Source organism: Rhinolophus sinicus, linkage group LG04, assembly GCF_036562045.2.
Source record: "Rhinolophus sinicus isolate RSC01 linkage group LG04, ASM3656204v1, whole genome shotgun sequence".
Lineage (NCBI taxonomy): Eukaryota > Metazoa > Chordata > Mammalia > Chiroptera > Rhinolophidae > Rhinolophus > Rhinolophus sinicus.
In genome coordinates this window covers 4,582,614-4,602,518 of record NC_133754.1, presented here as the reverse complement: position 1 = coordinate 4,602,518, position 19,905 = coordinate 4,582,614, and the positions used below count along the sequence as shown (strand labels likewise).

General features: G+C 42.4%; 1 protein-coding gene across 1 annotated transcript; it reads left to right on the top strand.

The window, feature by feature from the left end:
• Positions 1 to 8,146: 8,146 nt before the first annotated feature.
• On the top strand, positions 8,147 to 9,888 carry LOC109439637 (beta-defensin 103A). The gene is made up of 2 exons (XM_019719926.2): positions 8,147 to 8,649; positions 9,690 to 9,888. The coding sequence occupies exons 1-2, from the start codon at positions 8,592 to 8,594 to the stop codon at positions 9,833 to 9,835; spliced, it is 204 nt and encodes a 67-aa protein (XP_019575485.2). The 5' UTR covers positions 8,147 to 8,591; the 3' UTR covers positions 9,836 to 9,888.
• The last annotated feature ends 10,017 nt before the right edge of the window (positions 9,889 to 19,905 follow it).

Here is a 19,905-nt window from a genome sequence, read left to right as displayed (position 1 = left end):
TCACATCTGCCATATTCCGTTTGTTAGGAATGAGTCAATGAGGCCAGCCCAAGCAAAAGGTGGGGATTCCACAAGAGCACGAATACACTAGGTAGGGTGCATCAGAGGCCATCTTAGAGGCGGCCCACACACTCATTATCTCACGAATGTGTGCCAGGGAACAGCAAGCCACGGCCCACCGGCTTCGTCCAGCTGCTCCCTGTTTTTGTAAATACGTTCTATTAGAACAAAGCCATGCCTGTTGTTTACATATTGTTTATGACTGCTTTGACATTACCCCTGCCTGGTCGAGTACTTGAGACAGAAACCGTCTGACCAGCAAAAACTAAAATTATTTATTGATGATCCCCTTACAGAAAAAGTCTTCTGATCGCTGATGCATGCAGTCATAAATCCTTTTTTAAAACATGGAAGAGGAGATTAACATAGAGATGCCAACTTCGTCATTTGATTGAATTTCTCTTGGTGCTCTGCCATTGTCTTAAACAGAAGCCGCTCTGTAGACGAGGGGGTGAGGTAAGGCTTCAGTCCCCGACTCCTGTTCTGTTCATTCTCCACCACATATGTCATTCACCTTTCCCTTGGGAAATCCCACCCCCAAAACTTTGGACAGAAAGATGGATATAAAATATAGTTATAATGACTTCTTCAAGTAGTAGAGTGGAGAGTTAGCAGAATCTGTGAGCCCGACGGACCGGGGTTCCAAACTTGAATTTTGCGAAGTTACCTCACTTCTCTTAGCCTCTGTTTCCTTATCCTTAAATCACGATTATATCAGGTTGATGCAAAAGTAATTGCGGTTTAAAAGGTTAAAAATAATTGCAAAAACCACAATTAGTTTTGCGCCAACCTAATAATATGGACCCCACACATTTTGACACAAAAATGCATGAAAGCACCAATTGCTATGAACGTAACTATAGTTCAGTAGATACCAGTCATTATGTGCAAAACACTTGATGGTTTTTCCATTGCCTATTGTAACAATAGCCAATAGGTTCATTTCAAATACAAGTTCTGATTAAATAATAGTGACAGAAGTCCTCTGTTTTAATTTTTCCCCCCCTGAGGTCCCATCCCTTGCCCTTGGATACGGCATTTCCTCCACTCCAGCCCCCAGCCCACTGATGGGTTGGCTCCATTGCTGTGTAAGAGTCACCTACACCCCACAGAAGCAGCCATCAGAGTGTGTAGGCTGCTGGCAAGAGTTGTTAGATGGTGAGCTTGTGCTGGGCTGAACATGAAATGCAGACGAAGAATCTGAATAGTGTGTAAAAGTACAAACAAAGCGTGGCATCATGCTCACTTCGTTCTATTTGGAATGAAGATATTGCTGTCACATGGTAGGACGTTGCATTTAGGGCAGTCTTACGTAAATTGTTTACATACCTACTTCTTTCTTAATTTTGCCCTCAGGAGTCAGGAAAACCAGCCCCACCATGTTTGGTTGATTTGGGACGCTGGTAAAGCCCCAGCACCACAGCACTGCTAAGGCTTCAAATTCTTGGACCAGTTTGAGCCTGTTAAGAGGTGTCCCATCTCCAGCCTGGCTCTCACCCTGGACCTTGCCTCCCTTCAGTGCCTGCCTGGTGTCACCACCTTAATTCTCCCTTCTTATTAGTGGTACCATCCTTACTCTGTCTCCTGCCAGGCTTCCCAGCCCGCTTTCTTGCACCCTTTATCCCTTCTTTCATGCTCAGTCATATCAACTTTTAACTCTAGCTCTCAAGTCTGTCCCTTTATCCCATTGTCAATGGAAAGATAATCGCCCTTAGTGCAGCTCTTAGTCTACTGGTCTTGAGCCTCATAACCCTTGAATCCGTCCTCCATATTACATTTGCTGTGAATTTTTTGCTAAAACGTAAATTTATTCAGATTGCTCTGTTGTAAATCCTTTGTTGACTTTTCATTACTTGAAACTATTCTTTCTCTGTTTCCTAAATCTTCTGGGATTATTTCTCCTTTATGATATTTTTTCCTAAGTTTCCTAGTTTGAAAATATCTCCAGTTATTCAAAAGATGAAAGCAATTAAGACTTGAATACTTTCTCATGACACAAAGACAAAGGAAATGACACCGTGTATCAAAGGTGATAAGAAATGCTCACAAACAGTGTTAGTACATGATGTTCACTATGGAATTTGGCAATGACTCCACAGGTGGTACAACACATGCTCTGTGTAAATGCAGAGCAGGGAGCAGTCACTTTCACCCGGAGTGATTGGGCCCATGAGGAGCTGGGCCTGCGGGTTGTGCAAACCAACGTGTAGAAAGAATTGGTTGAACACAGCGAGTGATTGCATTTGAGCAATGAGAAAAATTGGAAACAATTGGAAAGTGAAGGTGATATTTACAGAAAGAGGGAAAACTTGATTACAAGCCGAGGTGGTGGTAAGGCGCTAGATATTATCAAGATGGCAATGATCTTCAAATGGATGTAACGATCAGTTAGGAGAGTTGGAATAGAGGCCCAGACTATGATAATGATGGAAGACATCGGCATAAAGGCTTGGATACCCCTCTCCCCAAGGATTATGCACGGCAGTAGGAGGGCCAGGAATAAGAATTTAGTATATAATTAAGACCAGGAGGCACATTCTCTAGCCTGTCTAAGTCGTAGTTTCCTCGCCTGTGAAATGCAGGTAACTGTAGCAACCTTACTGAATCACGCCTAGTTCCAATGACGTACATACATTTGTATGAAATTGCTTAGCACAATGCCGGGCACATAGTATATGCTCAGCAAATGTCAGTATCGTGACGATGGTCATCGTCTTCATTATATGGTTATCATTATCGTTGTTATGACAATGTTAAAATCTTAAGATGTCCCCTTTTAGGGCCTTGGGGGACAGAAAAAGGAAGAAAAATTCCATGATGAATCACAGATAATAATCAGAAGGATGGGAAGAAAACTGGAAAGTGTCTGTCTTTTATATTCCATGTTACCATGCCAGTGTCCGTGTCTTTTGCACCATTAGACCGGGAAATAGTGACGGGCACAAGCCCAGAGACTCATTAAGTTCGCTAACTTGTTGCACCGATGTCGCTAACACTTTTTGACATCAGAGGGATTATTTGTTATGAATTTGTACCAGATGGACAGGTAACCAAGTTTACTATTTGGAAGTACTAAAAATGCTGCATGAAAAAGTTAGATAACCTGAACTTTTTGCCAACAATTCGTGGCTCTTGCATCACGACAATGCACCAGCTCACACGGCACTGTCTGTGAGGGAGTTTTTAGCCAATAACTGTATTGGAACACCCTCCCTACTCACCTGATCTGGCCCCCAATGACTTCTTTCTTTACCAGAAGGTAAAGAAAATCTTGAATAGAAGACATTCAGGACATCAAGGGTAATACAACGACAGCTCTGATGGCCACTCCCGAAAGAGAGTTTCAAAATTGTTTTGAAGGGTGGAGTAGGCGCTGGCATCTGTGCATAGCTTCCCAAGGGGAGTACTTCTAAGGTGACTATAGTGATATTCAGCAAGGAGGTATGCAGCACTTGTTCTAGCATGAATTTGCGAACTTAATTGTTGGACCTCGTACTATTTATCTGTGTATTCTTTATTGCATCACGTGCTAAGTTCTTAGTATCGAGCAGATGTCCAGTTTTCTGGATATTGAATTGAAGTGGAAGGACAGGTTTCAAGATTAAAAGTAGCCCCACAAGTCACATGTTGCAACAAGGTCAAGTCAGATGATTGTGGACAAAGAAGCCATTGGATGTAAAAGTCATCATTGAACTGAGAGATGGATTTCTTGAGACAGACAGTAGGAAGTAATAAATGGTGGGTGGACGGAACAGGGGGTACATATGAGTACAGACAACTCTTTTGAGAAATTTGATAATGAATAAAAAAAAGAGTAATCATTTGAGGAGAAAAGAGTGGTCAAGGAAAGGTTGTTTTAAAATAAAGAATGGAGTGCAATTGTGGACCATCCTGAAGGAGCCACGGAGAAAGAGAGCGTAAGAGAGTGTGGTATCAAAGGGATAGGGTACAAGCAATGGTACATGGTTAACAGAGGTGGATTCCACAGGTATAGAGAGAAGATCCTTGGGAAAGGGGAAAACTTTCTCTAAAACAAGAGGAAAGAAGTAAGAATTGATGAAAATATAAAGATTTGAAGGATAGTCTGGAACGTGATATTCGTTGGGGAGATAGTTGGTTCCTGTTCCCTTTTATTCCCGTAAGTTAAAAACACTTGGCAAGAGAAAGAATTACTTTTTAAAGTCTTGCATTGGTTTTTCACATCTTTTCTTAAAATTGTGCATTCTAAACCATCTGTGTGTTTTCTTACTTGAAAAAGATATCATCACGTTATCTAAACTGCAAAGAAAAATATAGAGAATATACCCCCCCCAAAAAAAAGGGGGGCGGCATTAATTCAAGAGACATTTTTTTCTTTTCCCTGGCAGGAGTCAACCTGGGTGTGTCCACATTGGAGGAGTCTGCCCTTCAAGCCCCAGCCTGAACGTAATACACACACTCACTCAGTGAACCCACGATCTTTCCTAGAGTGAGCAGCTGCCTTCCCACAGAGCACTGCACTGCCTCAGGGCTCATCATCGGAGACAATGCCATCTTCTGGCTCTCTTCTTCTGACTCTCTTCTCCTGGGAGATCCTATCCCACGGGCAATGCCTCTCATTCTTTTCTTGTTCTTGTAATGTTCTCAGGCACCCATGGTTCTTCCTTGAAGGAAAGTCAAGGAGGAGAATCTCGGAGGATTTGGATTCGTGACCTGAGAAGGGACTGAGAGGAGGTCCTTGTGCAGAGTTGGTGACAACGTGAATGTGGAATCACTTTCGCAAAGCTAAACAGTATCTCTGTATCTGCTAGCCCCATGGGTAAATTGCGGAGGGATAGTCTGTCATGATTGGCAGTGGTGGGGGATGCATGGGTGGCTGGGTTAGAGTGGCCCACTCTTAGAAGGGTGGGCAATGACTGCATGAACGTAGGACATGGTGGGACGAAGACCCTTGAAAAACAGCCTTCCTGATTTAGCCAAAGAGGGCTGTAAGCATCATCTCCTCAAACTAATTTATTTTTCATATGAAGAAATGAAGAGTAAAAATGGCGATGCAGGATGATTTTATGTGACAATACAGAGCCTCAGTGATTGTCAATGTGAGACCACTGAGAAGATATACCCAGCCACCCTCCCCAACAGTCTTTGAATCAGAGCTTTGGCACAGCTCCTGGGCAGAGAAAAGAGTGATGCCTCTACTGAGAGTGCTTCCCTCTGGACTGTGTCTAGTTGCTCTGATAACCATGTCACTGCTCAACTGTAGAGTGGCTGGGACCCAAGGAATGTCCCTGGGCATCAATAGCATATCTGATAGGGGCCAAGCTCCCAGAGTCCTCGCAGGAAGATTCTATAAATCCACACAAAGATCTGTGGAAGAGTTCCCACCAGGCCCCTGGGTCTTTACGGAGGTGTTGTGTGTGTGTGTTGGGGTGGGGGGGAGGGTGTCAGCACATTATATGATTTAAATAGGAAACATGTAAATGCTATTATGTAAGGGGCTAAAAATATTTTTGAAATTAAAAATTAAAAAAGAGGGGCAGACAGAGGGCTCAGTTGGTTAGAGCTCAGTGCTCATAACACCCAGGTCGCAGGCTAGTGAGCTGCGCCGTCCACAATTGGATTGAAAAAACAAACAAACAAACAAACAAACAAACAAAAAAACAACGACTTGACTTGGAACTGATGGGTCCTGGAAGAACACACTGTTCTCCAATATTCCCCAATAAAAATTAAAAACAAAAAGAAAGAAAGAAAAAAAAGTTATAATAAACTAAAAAACAAACAAACAAAAAAACCGGCCAACCACAGTTATCAGTGGTTCTCCAGGTAGAGGAGAAGTAAAAAACATTGTGTCACTCATCCATGGCTTAAATTTTTACCACAGCTATGCATAACTTTTATAATATTTTTAAAATACAGAAATGCCCCTTAAAATACACTTTGTGAGTGGGGAGGATGCCTCGTTATAGTCAAATCCTCAATCTCCAGCTTCCAAATTAGCTGACAAGGAAAACTGGCTTTTATTTCTAAAGAACCTTTTGTGAAATGATGGTGTTACGTTGAATTGCCTCCCAGTCTTTGAAGGAACATGTCAGACCAAGGGTTCACTGTGCAGTTCTGTTCCCCAAACAAAAAAGTAAAACCTCACCTGATGCTCTGATGAGTCCGGCGCTGTGTCTGGACTGAGAGATGGTTATAATTCTGTACAATACCTCCCACCCTCTCTCTTTCACCCTATGGAAGACTCTTCACACAGTCAATAGCCCACCCACCCCACACTCACTTCCTTCCCCATTTAAAAATATCTGCTTTGTCTCAAATCCTGAACTTAGGAGCAAAGTTAGATTTTTAAAAAATAAAGTGTGTACAATTCCAAATTCTTCTTAAATCTGCTCTCTGAACTTGTCCTTCAGCATGAACTACCTTTCTTCTGCATTTCCATAGCCCGTGCTTGAACCCTTAGTATGGCACTTACCAAACTCCACCCTCTATGGTTTACTTGACTATATGCCCATCTGCCTTTACCTCCACGGGAGTTTCTTTTCTTTTTTATTAATTTTATTGGGGTGTGTGGGGACAGAGCCAGGAGTGCAGTTTCCAGGCTCTCAGCCTCACATGGAAAGGTGCTGGCTCAGGTAGTAAATGGCCATCAACTGTGATTGGATGGCCGTCAGCTGTGGCTAGTTGGCCATTAGCTGTAACCAGTGAGCCATTGGCCACTAATATAACTGCCATGGCTACGCTAGCAGAAAATGGGGGCTAGCAAGAAGATGGTGGCTGAGCTAGCAAGCGCGGATTGCAGTTAGCAAGTGAGGTTGGTTGGCAGAGAAGTGGATGGCAGGTTGCGGCTAGTGTGGCTCCTGCTTCCTGTGTCTCCAACCCAGCCGCCAGCGAGACTATAGTGGTGTGACTCCCCTACCTATGGCTCCGTGGGTGTTCCTTTTTGGCCTCACCATGTCCTGTGTTCTTGTGTGGGGAGCGGGAGCAGAGACTCCTGCATGACAGGGTGACATTAGTTAATAAAATTATATAGGTTTCAAGTGTCCAATTCTGTAATACATCATCTGTAAATTGCATGGTGTCAAGGGAGTTTCTTGAGAGACAGAACCAGAATTTGTCCTTCTTTGTATTTCTGTCCTTCCGTCCCGTCGCCTATCCCAAGCACCTGGGACTTGTCTCTGTCTACAGTAGGTGTTCAGAGTTTGCTTACAGAATCCGACAGGTGCGTCAGGATCCTGAGCACACGCACCCGGAACTAACACACCTGGGAACCTCGGTGGGTCCATTATAATTGCATTCACACAATGCTACAGCCACACAACGTCACAGTGACGTCAGCTCCCGATTAAACTAGCGACAAATATAATCCATTGATTGGATTCCTTAACATTTAAGTCTAATAATTAATAAAATAAAAAAGCAGTTGGTCTACTAAACATTGACTCTGTATCCAGGGGAAATCACCTGAGCCCTGGCCTTCCTTGAATGCTCATGAAATGTGAGTAACCAGAAGTCTGAAGTGTACCTTCTTGAGGCCCTCGTTTGCAAAAACGGTGTCATCAACAAGGAGGAGATAGCACTCCATCAAATACGTCATCCCAGCATTCTCTTGCTCTGATGAAGGAAAATGAGACACCTTCTTGATTCATGATTTGGCAGTTTTCAGACAATGATGAAGTGTCAGCCATGTTTCACCAAAATTCCAGCACTCCATCATGGCCAAGGGGCATAGGGTCAGAGGCTCGGGAATGTAGCCCATGTTTCCTCCTTTTCCTCACCACCTAGATAAAGTCAATCCTGTTTTATCTCCATTTCAGGCATACCTGTGCAGCCTCATGGTGTGACCCAACCCGAGTTTACACCTAGATTCTCAATATGTCCAAGGCCGGACTGTTGTGGATCCCAGACTCCAGGACTTTAAAAAGAAGACAGAAAGCTTGGAAGTACCACAGTGGGGACCAGTCCGCTACCAGTGAAATGCCCTAGGACTGCTTCCAAGGGGAGGCAGGTCTTTCCCACCTACCCTGTTTCCCCCAAAATAAGACCTAGCCAGACAATCAGCTCTAATGTGTCTTTTGGAACAAAAATTAATATAAGACCCTGTATTATATATTATATTACCCGGTCTTATAGTAAAATAAGACCAGATCTTATATTAATTTTTGCTCCAAAACACGCATTAGAGCTGATTGTCCGGCTGGGTTTTATTTTCGGGGAAACACAGTACGCCTGCAACAAGATTGGAGCCAGACCTGGACGGGGCCAGACCTGGACAAGCTCCCAGAGCCTAGAGAGCGTCAGGACAGCTGTAGGCTCACAGCGAACTTTGCTTCACTCTTTAGGTTTGTAATTAACCTCCGGCTTAGTGGGTGTCGTCTGTGTTGTAAGAGACGTTGGCGTAAAGCATCAGGAACAAGTGCATGTTGTCATCAGTGTGATATTACAGGAATTGCAGCCTTTGCTCACTATACCTATGGCTGTGGGGTGGAACGTTTATAAAGTGAACAAACATCTTTCTGTCCAGTCTCACTGTGCTGTGAACCCTGCCAGCCATGAGGATCTATTACCTGGTCTTTGCATTGCTGCTCTTGTTCTTCATGCCTGTTCCAGGTAAGATGGGCTAGGAAATGAGAGGGCTGGAAGCACTGAGAACATGTGATTCAGAATCAGTCCCTTTCCATTCTTCAGGAAACTGTAGACCAAGTAGATTTATTGTGTGGGAAATAGACACCATTTTTTTTCTAACAAGGATCAAGAATCTGAGAGCAGGTTTCCCAATCTTTTTTTTTTTTTCCCCCAGGACTTTATTGGGGAACAGTATGTACTTCTGGGACTTTTCCAAGTCAAGTTGTTGTCCTTTCCATCTTAGTTGTGGAGGGTGCAGCTCAGCTCCAAGTCCAGTTGCCTTTGTTAGTTGCAGGGGGCGCAGCCCACCATCTCTTGTGTGAGTCGAGGAGTCGAACCAGCAACCTTGTGGTTGAGAGCCTGCTCTACAACCAGGGAGCCATCTGGCCACCTGGGAGCTGAGCAGCAGCTCATTGACTTCATTCTAGTTGCAGAGAGAGCAGCTCACAGTGGCCCATGTGGGGATCAAACCAGCAGCCCCCTTGCCCAGAGCTCGAATTCTACCCAACTGAGGCACCTGTCTGCCCCCTCCCAATCTTTTGTGATCCATTCGTAACAGACTAAGTAGCTTACAAAAGCCACTCTTTATGGAAGGACTATTATACCTGTTAATGAAACATGAAGGAAGTGATAGAGAAATTTTAATACCACCAGAAAAGGTTGATTTGATCTGAGAACAGAAGCACGGACTTCCATTTTATTAGCTTAGTGGTTGGAGGTAGAGTCTTTGGGCCACTTGAGAGGCCTGGGGACCACTGCAGCCCCAGCCCTCCCGTGTATCTGCTCAGGGGCTGCTCACCATTGCCACACACTGCCCACAGCTGAGCTGTAGCCCAGAGATATTTTGTTGATTGAATGCCTGGTACTACCGTCTACTTCACTCCTGATTTTATAGAAAAAGGAAAACGGACAAAAAAAGAATAAAAGAAAGGCAACAAATCAGTTATTTGAGGAATTCCAAAAGCTTTGTGCTTGTACTAGAGCCTTCCTAAAACCTTCCTGTGTATTCTATTCTCTCCTTGCAGGTAATGGAGGACTCATCAATACATTACAAAGGTATTTTTGCAAGATAAGAAGCGGTCGCTGTGCTGTGCTTAGCTGCCTCCCGAGAGAGGAGCATATAGGCAGCTGCTCTTCCGGGGGCCGGAAATGCTGCCGAAGAAAGAAATGAAAAATCCAGAAATATGATGAGAATGTTCTGAAGTGTGAAAAGGCTTACTTGGAGTTTATAGAAGCAAAATTAAATGAAATATTTTTGCAAAAAAATTAGAAGTTTGATTTTTTGTTGTTGTTTTGTTCTTCATTCTGGTTATGGTAGTAGTTATTGCCAAATAGCAAACTTAGAACGTGTTAATGACACACTTTTAAGTCAAATCAAGTATAATTTCTAGAGGAATTCACAAGGGGACCTAAACTGAATCTCCAAGGGTTATTCCTCTTTTGTAAATTCTATACCCCAGTGAAATTGAATGTCTTGTTCTTCCTGAAATATGTTCTTTGCTTTCTGGTCACCCAGGCCTTTGAGCATTTCAGTCCCTCTATCCAGCACAGCATCTCCCCAACAAATCTATGTGTAAAACATCAATGCATCCCTCTGGTCTTCCCAAGTCCTCTGCACACTTTACACCTCAAAGAAACGGGGGGTGGGGGTGGGGGCTGGCTCTTCCTCAAATATTCCCTGTGTTTCCTCCCACCCATGTCTCTGCTCTGGCTGCCTTCATACCTACCATGTAATCTCTCTTCTAGCTTTGTCTCAAAACTTTAACCCATCCCTCAGGAGCCATCTCAAATTCTACCTCCTTGAAAACAGCTGATTTTTCAAACAAATGTGATCTGTCTTCTGATTCACCACAGGGTTCTGACTTGACCACTCTATGAATCTTGCTTGATTTTTGAATTGTGTACATATACATATTTCCCATCTTTATAGTTGGTTGCACAATGTTTAAGGGCAAGGACCTTGTCATAATCATTTCTGGCCTGACTAGTAAAGTGTCTTGCATCAAAAAAGGATTAACCACTGTGGGAACGTCCCTCCTACAGTACGCAACCGGAGAACTGGACACAGATACGAAACAAGAGTTCCAGGCATTGGACAGCAAGCAGTGCAGCACTGTGGCTGGAGAAGCACATGATGTCTCCCACCCACTACAGGACGCAGGTTCCAGGCCAAAGCACAGGAAGGAGATGCCCAAACAGACCAACAATCCTCTGAGTCAAGGAGATGGAGGTCAAAGTTCCAACAGCATGATGCATCCCCATTTCCAAGGCAGGAAACCAGAGATGGACATATGGGTAGGGGTGGAGCTCCTGAGTGTTGTGGGGGTGGGGGCGGGGGAGGGGGCCTCTGAATCTTGGCCTGAGTACTGACCTCACAAGGTCAGAGGAAAACAAAAACATCCAAAAGGGGTTAGATGAGCCATTCCAAAAGCATATACAAGGCTGGAGAAATATGCATTGCCACCAGCAAAGTGGAGAGACCTCACGAGAGTCCTCAGAAAGGGACTGCATGAGTGTGGGGCTGTTGAGCTCTAGATTAAACTGTTCTGGAACTACTCTAACACATTAAAAAAAAAAACATTCATGAAAGAATAAAAACAATCTGCAAGCAACTTAAATGTGAGCCAGAATAAAGTCTAACATTCCTTAAAGGGAAACAACAAAGTCCATCACTCAATAATATAAGATTTATAATATACTGAATCTAGTCAGAAGTACCAGACTTGTAAAGAAGCCAGAGAACATGGTCTATAATCGAGAGAAAAGTCAATCAGTAAAAACAGACCCAGTGATGACAACGACAGAATCAGCAACAAGGGACTTACAAGAGAGGTTATAAATCTAATACATATGTTTAAGGTTGAGAAGAAAAAATCAATATGATGAGGAGAGAACTGAAAGCTATATAGAAGCAAATGAGGCCTTCCAGAAATGAAAACTAAATATCTGAATTAAAAATATTCTGTATTAGATTAATGGCATATGACACTACAGAAGAAAAGATCAGTAAGCCTGAGCCTATATTAATACAAACAAATGAAGAAATGAAGAAAAGAGAGGGAGAAAAAAAGTTCACAGTGACCTGCAGAAAAACTTCAAGCAGTCTACCATATATGTGTCTAGAGTCAGAGAGAAGATGGGTGAGGGAAGATATAGTTGAGGAAATAATAGCCTGTTGTTTTCTAAATTTGATAAGACTATACACCTACAAATTTCATACTCAAAGAAATCAAACAGAATAAACATAAGGAAAACCACACTGAATACATCATAATCAAATTAATCAGTAATCAAGAGACAATCTTAAAAGGCAGCCTGAGAGAAAAGACACATAAATACAGAGGAACTACAGCAAACTTTTCATCAGAATCTACAAGAGCCAGAATAAAATGGGGCAATACCTATAAGTACCAAAGGAAAAAAATTGTGAACATAGAATTCCATACCAGTAAAAAATGTATTTCAAAAATGAAGGTAAAATGGACTTTGGGCGACAATGACATGTCAATATAGTTTCATTGATTGTAACAAATATACCATCTGGAAGGGGACACGTATAACGGGGAAGGGTGTGCATGTGTAGGGTCAGGGGGCAATATGGGAAATCTCTGTACCTCCCTCTCAATTTTATTGTGAACCTAAAACTGCTCTAGAAAATCAAGTCTATTCTTAAAAACATAAGGTAGAACTTTTTCAACAACAGCAACAAAAAGCTAAGAAAATTCCTCATCAGCAAAACCTGCGTTATCGAAAAAAAATTTTTTTCTTGGGGCAGAAAAATAATGATGCCAAATGGAAATTTGTAAATTTGGGTCTACATGATGGAATGATGTCTTCTGCTAAGATTCTAGATACTCGATCTTAAAGGGAGACTTGTCAGTTCAGAAAAAATTAGACCTAGATATATGCTATCTATAAAAAACCCACTTGAGATATCAAATATAAAGGCGGAGATAGATTGAAAACGAAAGAATAGAAACAGATATGCTGTAGAAAAATTAATCTAAAGAAAAAGAACAGGCTATATTGGCTAGATGACTATAAATTAAGTGCATTTCAGGAGAAAGAATATTACCAGAAATAAAGAGGAGTATTTTTCCCAGTGATAAACTGATAAATTCATCAGGAGTACATATTAATACTAAATCAGAATGTACCTGATAACAGAATTTCAAAACTTGTAAAGAAAAATTTGTAGAAATGAGAGAAGAAACAGACAAATTAATAATTAAAATTGGATATTCCAATATTTCTCTGCTTGTAATGAAAAGAAAAAGCAGACAAAATATCATTACATCAGTAAAGATACAGAAAACTTGAACAACAGTGTCAATTCAATGTGACCTAATTGAAGTTTATAGGACACTCTACCTAGTAACAACAGAACATGTTACAATTCTACACAGTATATTCCACACTGAGCTATAAAACAAGTCTCAAAACTCAAACAATTTAAAATCATCCACTGTATGTCAATATCTACAGTGCAATTTACAAACCTATCAATAACAGAAAACTATCTGAAAAAATCCCCAACACGTGGAAATTAATCAACATGTTTCTAATCACCAAAGGACAAATCACATGAGAAACTAGAACATATTTTATACAAATTCAAAATGATAACACAACATACCAAAATTTGTGGAAATGCAGGTAAAGCAGTGCTTAGAGAGGAATTTATAACATTAAATGCTTTTATAGTCGAAATGAGAAAAGCTCACAAATCAACAACCTAAATTTCTACTGTAAGAAACTAGAATAACAGGAGGTAAAGCCAGAGTAAAATGGATGAAAACGGACACACTGTAGAGAATTTTAAAACACACACAAAAAATGATTATTTGGAAGGATCAGTATAATTGTAAGCACTCTCACTAGGTTCATTAGGGAAAAGAGGAAATCACACGCTGCCCCAGCCATGTTATATGCCTACCTTTCAGGCAAGCGGGAAAATGACAACCGCCCTCCATAGTAGAATGCTGTAGGCAAAAAGTTGCCACAAGGTGGCAGTAATTTGCACCCTCATTCATGACCTCCTGCAAGACCAGGCCAGGCTCTTTTTTTTTTTTTTAATTTAATGCATACTACCAGAAGCAACTACAGATTCAGTCAAATTTCTATCAAAATTCCAATGACCATTTTTATGTCTTCTTTGGCAAAATGTCTATTCAGGTTGTTTTATTTTGTTTTGTTTTTTGCTATTGAGTTGTATGAGTTTCTTATACATTTCCAAAATTAACCCCATATCAGATATACAGTGTCGTGCGGAGCGGCCTGCGGGGTCTCAACTCCCGCTCCCCACACAAGAACGCAGGACATGGTGAGGCCAAACAGGAACACCCACGGAGCCATAGATGGGGGAGTCATCATTATATTATCGCTGGCGGCATCTGCCTCTGCAATCCGCTCTTGCTAGCTCAGCCACTATCTTCTTGCTAACCCCCATTTTCTGCTAGCGTAGCCACAGCAGTTATATTAGTGGCCAATGGCTCACTGGTTACAGCTGACGGCCAACTAGCCACAGCTGATGGCCATGCAATCATAGTTAATGGCCATTTACTACCTGAGCCAGTGCCTTTCCACGTGAGGCCAAGAGCCTGGAAACTGCACTCCTGGCTCTGTCCCCACATATGGTTTGCAAATATTTCCCCCCATTCCATAGGCCGCCTTTCTATGTTTCTTTGCTGTGTGTGGCTAACGGGTATATGAAAAGACGCTCCACATCGCCGATCACCAGGGAAATACAAATCAAAACCACAATATCCTCATACTTGTTATGGTGGCTACTAACGAAAAATAAAAGATGATAGTAAGGATGTGGGAAAAGGGAAGACTTGTGCACATGTAAATTGGTGCAGCCACTGTGGAAAACAGTATGGAGTTTCCTGAAAAAAATTTAAAAATCTAAAAATAGAACTACCATATGATCCAGCAATCCCATTTATGAGCATATACCCAGAGGCAATGAGATCAGGGTCTCAAAGAGATATTTGTGTTCCTGTGTTCATTGCAGCATTATTCACAATAACCACGATATGGAAAAAACTTACATGTTCATTGACAGATAAATGAATAAAGAAAATGTGGTATATATAAGTGAAATGAGCCAGGTACAGAAAGAAAAATAACACAGCATGAGCTCACTTATACGTGGAATCTAGAAAAGTTGAACACAGAGAATCAGAGTAGAATGGCGGTTACCAGGAGGAGACAGGTGGGGGGGGGATGGGGAGATGTTGATCAAAGGGTACACAGTTGCAGTTCTGAAGGATGAATAAGTCTGGAGATGCACTACACAGCATGATGACTGTAGCTAATAATACTGTATCGAACACACACAAAATGGCAACTATGTGAGAAGATAATTAACTTGACTTGTCATCATTTCTCTATGTATATGTATATCGAATCATCATTTTCTACACCTTAAATATATACAATTTTTATTTAAAAAAAAAAAGAATAGATTGAGAAGTATGGAATGGTGTTAGTAAACGCAGATTTCCGAGCTTACTGAAAAATATGTTCTGAAACATTAAAAGGTGCTTTTATGGGTGGCCGGATGGCTCAGTTGGTTAGAGCGTGAGCTCTGAACAACAGGGATGCTGGTTCGATTCCCACATGGGCCAGTGGGCTGCATCCTCCACAACTATATTGAAGGACAACGACTTGGAGCTGATGGGCCCTGGAGAAACACACTGTTCCCCAATATTCCCCAATAAAATTTATATAAAAAAGAGGTGCTTTTATGATCAAATTATTATTCAGTTTTATATCTGTTGGGAAAATTTCCCAGGGCCAACAGACCAGAGGAAGAGGCTGACAACTCTATCATTACATTGAGAGTTTAGTAAGGAGACTTACATATGAGGCGTGTCCTGGGTGGCTATCCTCCTTATCACATGGCAGATGCTAAGAGGTTATATAACACAGGGGTACTAGGGCATAACCCACCCCAGATAAGGGGAAAACACCTATCATGTGTGCTTGGGGCAGGGCAATGGCTGGTTCCCGGAATCAGCACAGTGGGGCATAGGGGAAGGCTCGATCAGACAATCTCCAAGGGGATTTGGGGGAAGTAAGCTCTGTTCTGCCTGCGAGCTAGCTGACAGGTCCAACAGTGCTCAGGTAGGGCTCACGTCACGGAATAGTCTTTCCACGTCAGGGAAATGTTACAATTTCCAACTTTATCAAGTGAATGTTAATGAGGAATTATAATTCCTTTTCTTATGAAAAAAAATATGAGTGAAACTTAAAATGATAGTCTAAAAAAATTCAATGACATTTTTTCATAGATGTAAAAAAAATCCTAAAATCTGTACTGAACCCACAAAAGCCCTGAAAGACTAAAGCCATCTTGAGCAAGAAAAAAGCAGGAAGTATAACACTTCCTGATTTCAAATTATATTACAAAGTTATAGTGAACAAAACAGTAAGGTACTGGCATAAAAACAGACACAGAGACCAATGGAACAGAATTCAGAGTCCAGAAATAAGCCCACACATGTACAGTCCAGTGACAAGAGTTGCCAAGCATACACAATGGGGAAAGGACAGTCTCTTCAACAAATGCTGTTGGAAAAACTGACTGCCACATGCAAAAGAATTAAATCACATCTGACACTACTTATAAGAATCACCTCAAAATTGATTAAACACTTAAACATTGAGTTGAAGTCATAAAACTCCAATGAATGAATGGATAAAGAAGAGGTGGTATAATACATGTATATGATAGAATATTACTCAGCCATAAAAAGTAAAGTCTTGCCATTTGCGACCACATGGCGGGAACCTGAAGGCATTATGCTCGGTGAAATAAGTCAGACAAAGACAAATACTATATAATCTGATTTATATGTAGAATCTGAAAAAAACTGAACTCATAGCTACAAAGAACAGGTTGCCAGAGACAGCAAGTGCATGGGTGGAGGGAGAGGGGGGCTGTTAAATGGGTGAAGAGGGTCAAAATGTATAAACTTCCAGTTATAAAAGAAATAAGTTCTGGGGAAGGAATGTACAGCATGGTGACTAAAGTTAATAGTACTGTATGTATACTGAAAGTTGCTAAGAGTAGATCTTAAAATTTCTCAAAATAAGGAAAAAAATTGTAACTGTGTGGTAACAGAGGCTAAGTAGACTTACTGCGGTGATCATTTCACAATATGTACAAATATCAAATCACCATGTTGTAACCTGAAATTAATATAATACTATACGTCAATTAAATCACAATAAAAAATAATTTTAAAAATGAGATTGGTGGTTTTCTGGAGTTGGAAAATGATTGCAGGAGAACTTCACCTTCTACTATGGGTGAACTTTTAAAAAGCAGAGTGTGGTGTTTCTTTAAGAATGCTTCCTCAAAAAAAGGATGAGACATAAGCCTAATTCAGTGTGTGGGTCTGGATCGAAAACAGACCAGCAATGGGACCAACAGCTATAAAGCACATTTGTGGAACAACTGGGGAAATGTGAATATTGAATAGATACTATGTGATATTTATTTTCATTTTTTTTAATTGTCATTTTTTAATCTTTTTTTAAAATTGTCATTTTTAGGAGTATTGTGATTTACATGGGTATTTTTCCTTATTCTGAAGAAATGCAAGCTGTTTTCACGATGCACAATGCATGATATTTGCATCTTCCTTTCAAAAGTGAGAGAACTATAGCCAATATATATGTTTTTAAGTTAACTAATATAGGCAGAGCTTACATAGGTTTTTGTTCACAGTCAATATTCCTGTATGATTCCTTGGCCTGGAGGAAATAGTTTTGGGGTCAGCATTGCATGAAAAAGCTCCTCGATGCAAACCTGCTTACCACACAGGGAAACAAAGGGATGACAAGGGCCGTGACCCACCAGTGACTCAAGCCTTGGATGGGAACTCCTCTACAGCTTCCCACAGCACCCGGACCCGCCCTCTTTTTCACAACGCATCAAACGCCCTCCTGTGGAAAGAAAGCCACCACCACCAGTCCTGCCCACTCAGTGGCATGAACAGCTTCCTTTTAAACGCATTTTCCCAGCTGCAAACCATGGACCTTTAAAACACGGCATTTCAAATGAACGGATAACGGAAACCATGGCTAAATTGTACTGTTTTCTCCCGCGTCACATGATAGCACTTACCAACACTAACCTTGTATTATGCATTTTGCCTACAAAATCTATAAATAAATAGATAAGTATATTATCTGTAGACAATTAGACATCAGTAGATGTTCATCTCACTGGGAGCTAAAGAGGAAGCAATCACGATTAACATAATTTACTTTCCCCAAAAAGCCCTACTCCTTGAGCCCTGGGTGCAGGGCTCCATCCACTCCGGGGGCCGCTGTTTGCTCTGCTGGGTCTCAGAGGAATGGCGACGTGCTGAGCAACCCCAGCGGGAGACCTCGCAAAGCCTGCAACTCAGTGGGCTTCTTCAGGACGGGGTCCCTATGACAGGGGAGACTGTGGAGCACCTGCAGGTGTCCTTGGCGCTTCCTCACAGGACCAAATGGCAGGTGAGAGCCCAAGCTGTGACATGTCTGAAAAGCAGCCAAACCAAGGCTCTCAAGCACCGGTGTCAGGTAGAGCTGGCTGTTACCTGAGTCACTGTGTGAACCCAGGGACAGGTGTCCTGATACGTAGACTCTGAGGAGATGGGTCTGAGTGCCATGGCATGCTTCCATTCGGCCTTATCATGAGCCACGTGGGATGATGGCACGTTTCTGGAGATTTCCACATGAATGTCACCATCTATGGTGATCTAGGGAGGGTCAGGCCACCGCGTCTTTTGTCCCTTACGAATAGATGGGCTTCGTTCCTGGTTTGGCCTGAGACTGTCCCCAGATACTCAGGAAACACAGAGTTGACACATTCAAAGTCCCACAGGGCAGGTAAATGAGCACCAGGGAGCCTGTTCCCACACGGAGCCTGGCCCGGCCCCTCACCCCACCCACGCCCTACCTGAACTGACAAGAAGAATCTGGTCCCAAAGGCGGAGGAGAGCTGCTCCTGGGGTTTTCCACGTCCTGATTTGCATAAGGGGACTTGGTGTGCTTCCCGATGTAAAGGCCATTCTCATGATACACAGATGAAACCCTCAATTTACATACTGTGTAATTATGAAAGTTGCAGCGAGTACCGGAATTCTACCGGAACCTGGAACCTTTATAAGATGCAAAGCTCCGCTTTCTCACCAGTCTCAGCTTGCTGTTCAGATCACCAGCTGTCATCATGAGAATCCATTATCTCCTGTTTGCATTCTTCTTTGTATTCCTGCTTTTTGTTCCAGGTAAGAGGGGCCAGAGACACAGAGGGGCTAGAGACACAGAGGGGCTGAGCAGATGGGAAGATGGGGCCATCTCTCTCCCCTCCTCGCTCTGCTCCTTCTCTCTGTCTCCTTTTCTCTCCGTCTCCTTCTCCTGGTCCATCTCCTTTTCTCTGTCCCTTCCATCTCTTCTCTCTTCTACACACATTTTTAGACCAAATAGTCTAGGAGTCACTTAGGGGAACCAAGCACCCTGTCCTTCCCGGATGGAGTTTAAGAGCCATGCTGTGCAAGTCACAGCCTTTTCTCAGCCGCTAGAGGGCGCCTGCAGGCTTGTAAGTGGCATCTCACCCATTGCCAAGCTCAGACTGCTGTGTAAAAGGGAGGCCTGCCCGGTGACTTGTCTTGTCCAAGAACAGAAGTGCAGAGTGTCATATTGTAAGTCTTTATACTTAAAGGGTGGCGTCTCCACGTAACCTACAGCATCGCACAGAGTAATAAGGCCCGTCCTGGACTTGGGGAACCGCTGTGGGGGGAAACCTTTGTGCCTGGTCTTGTCAGCCTGAAGGTCCTCGAGGACGCACCCCTGACAGAGCGACTCTTGGTTCACAGCGGGCGGGCAGCCCATCCAAAGCAGTTTTTAAAATTGGATGCCTGTGTTTTATTTTATCCTTAGTATTGTGGAAATAGAATAGAGGGATGAAGGAAGAAAGGAAGGAGAGAGGAAAGGAAAGAGAAAGTGTGAGGCTGAGACCTGAGATGACTGATTAAATATTAGACATTATGTTGAAAAGCTCTTGTATTTTTAATTTTGCTTCTAGTTACATTCTAACACTTAATAGTAGCAGGGAGGCAGGGAGGTGAGGGGAAAACAAGCCAGGAAGGCAGGAATATAAGAAAGATGAGAAAGAAGGCATAAGTGACGGAAGGAAGCAACGAAGAGAGGGGTAAAGGAAGTGTGAGACCTGGACCAGGT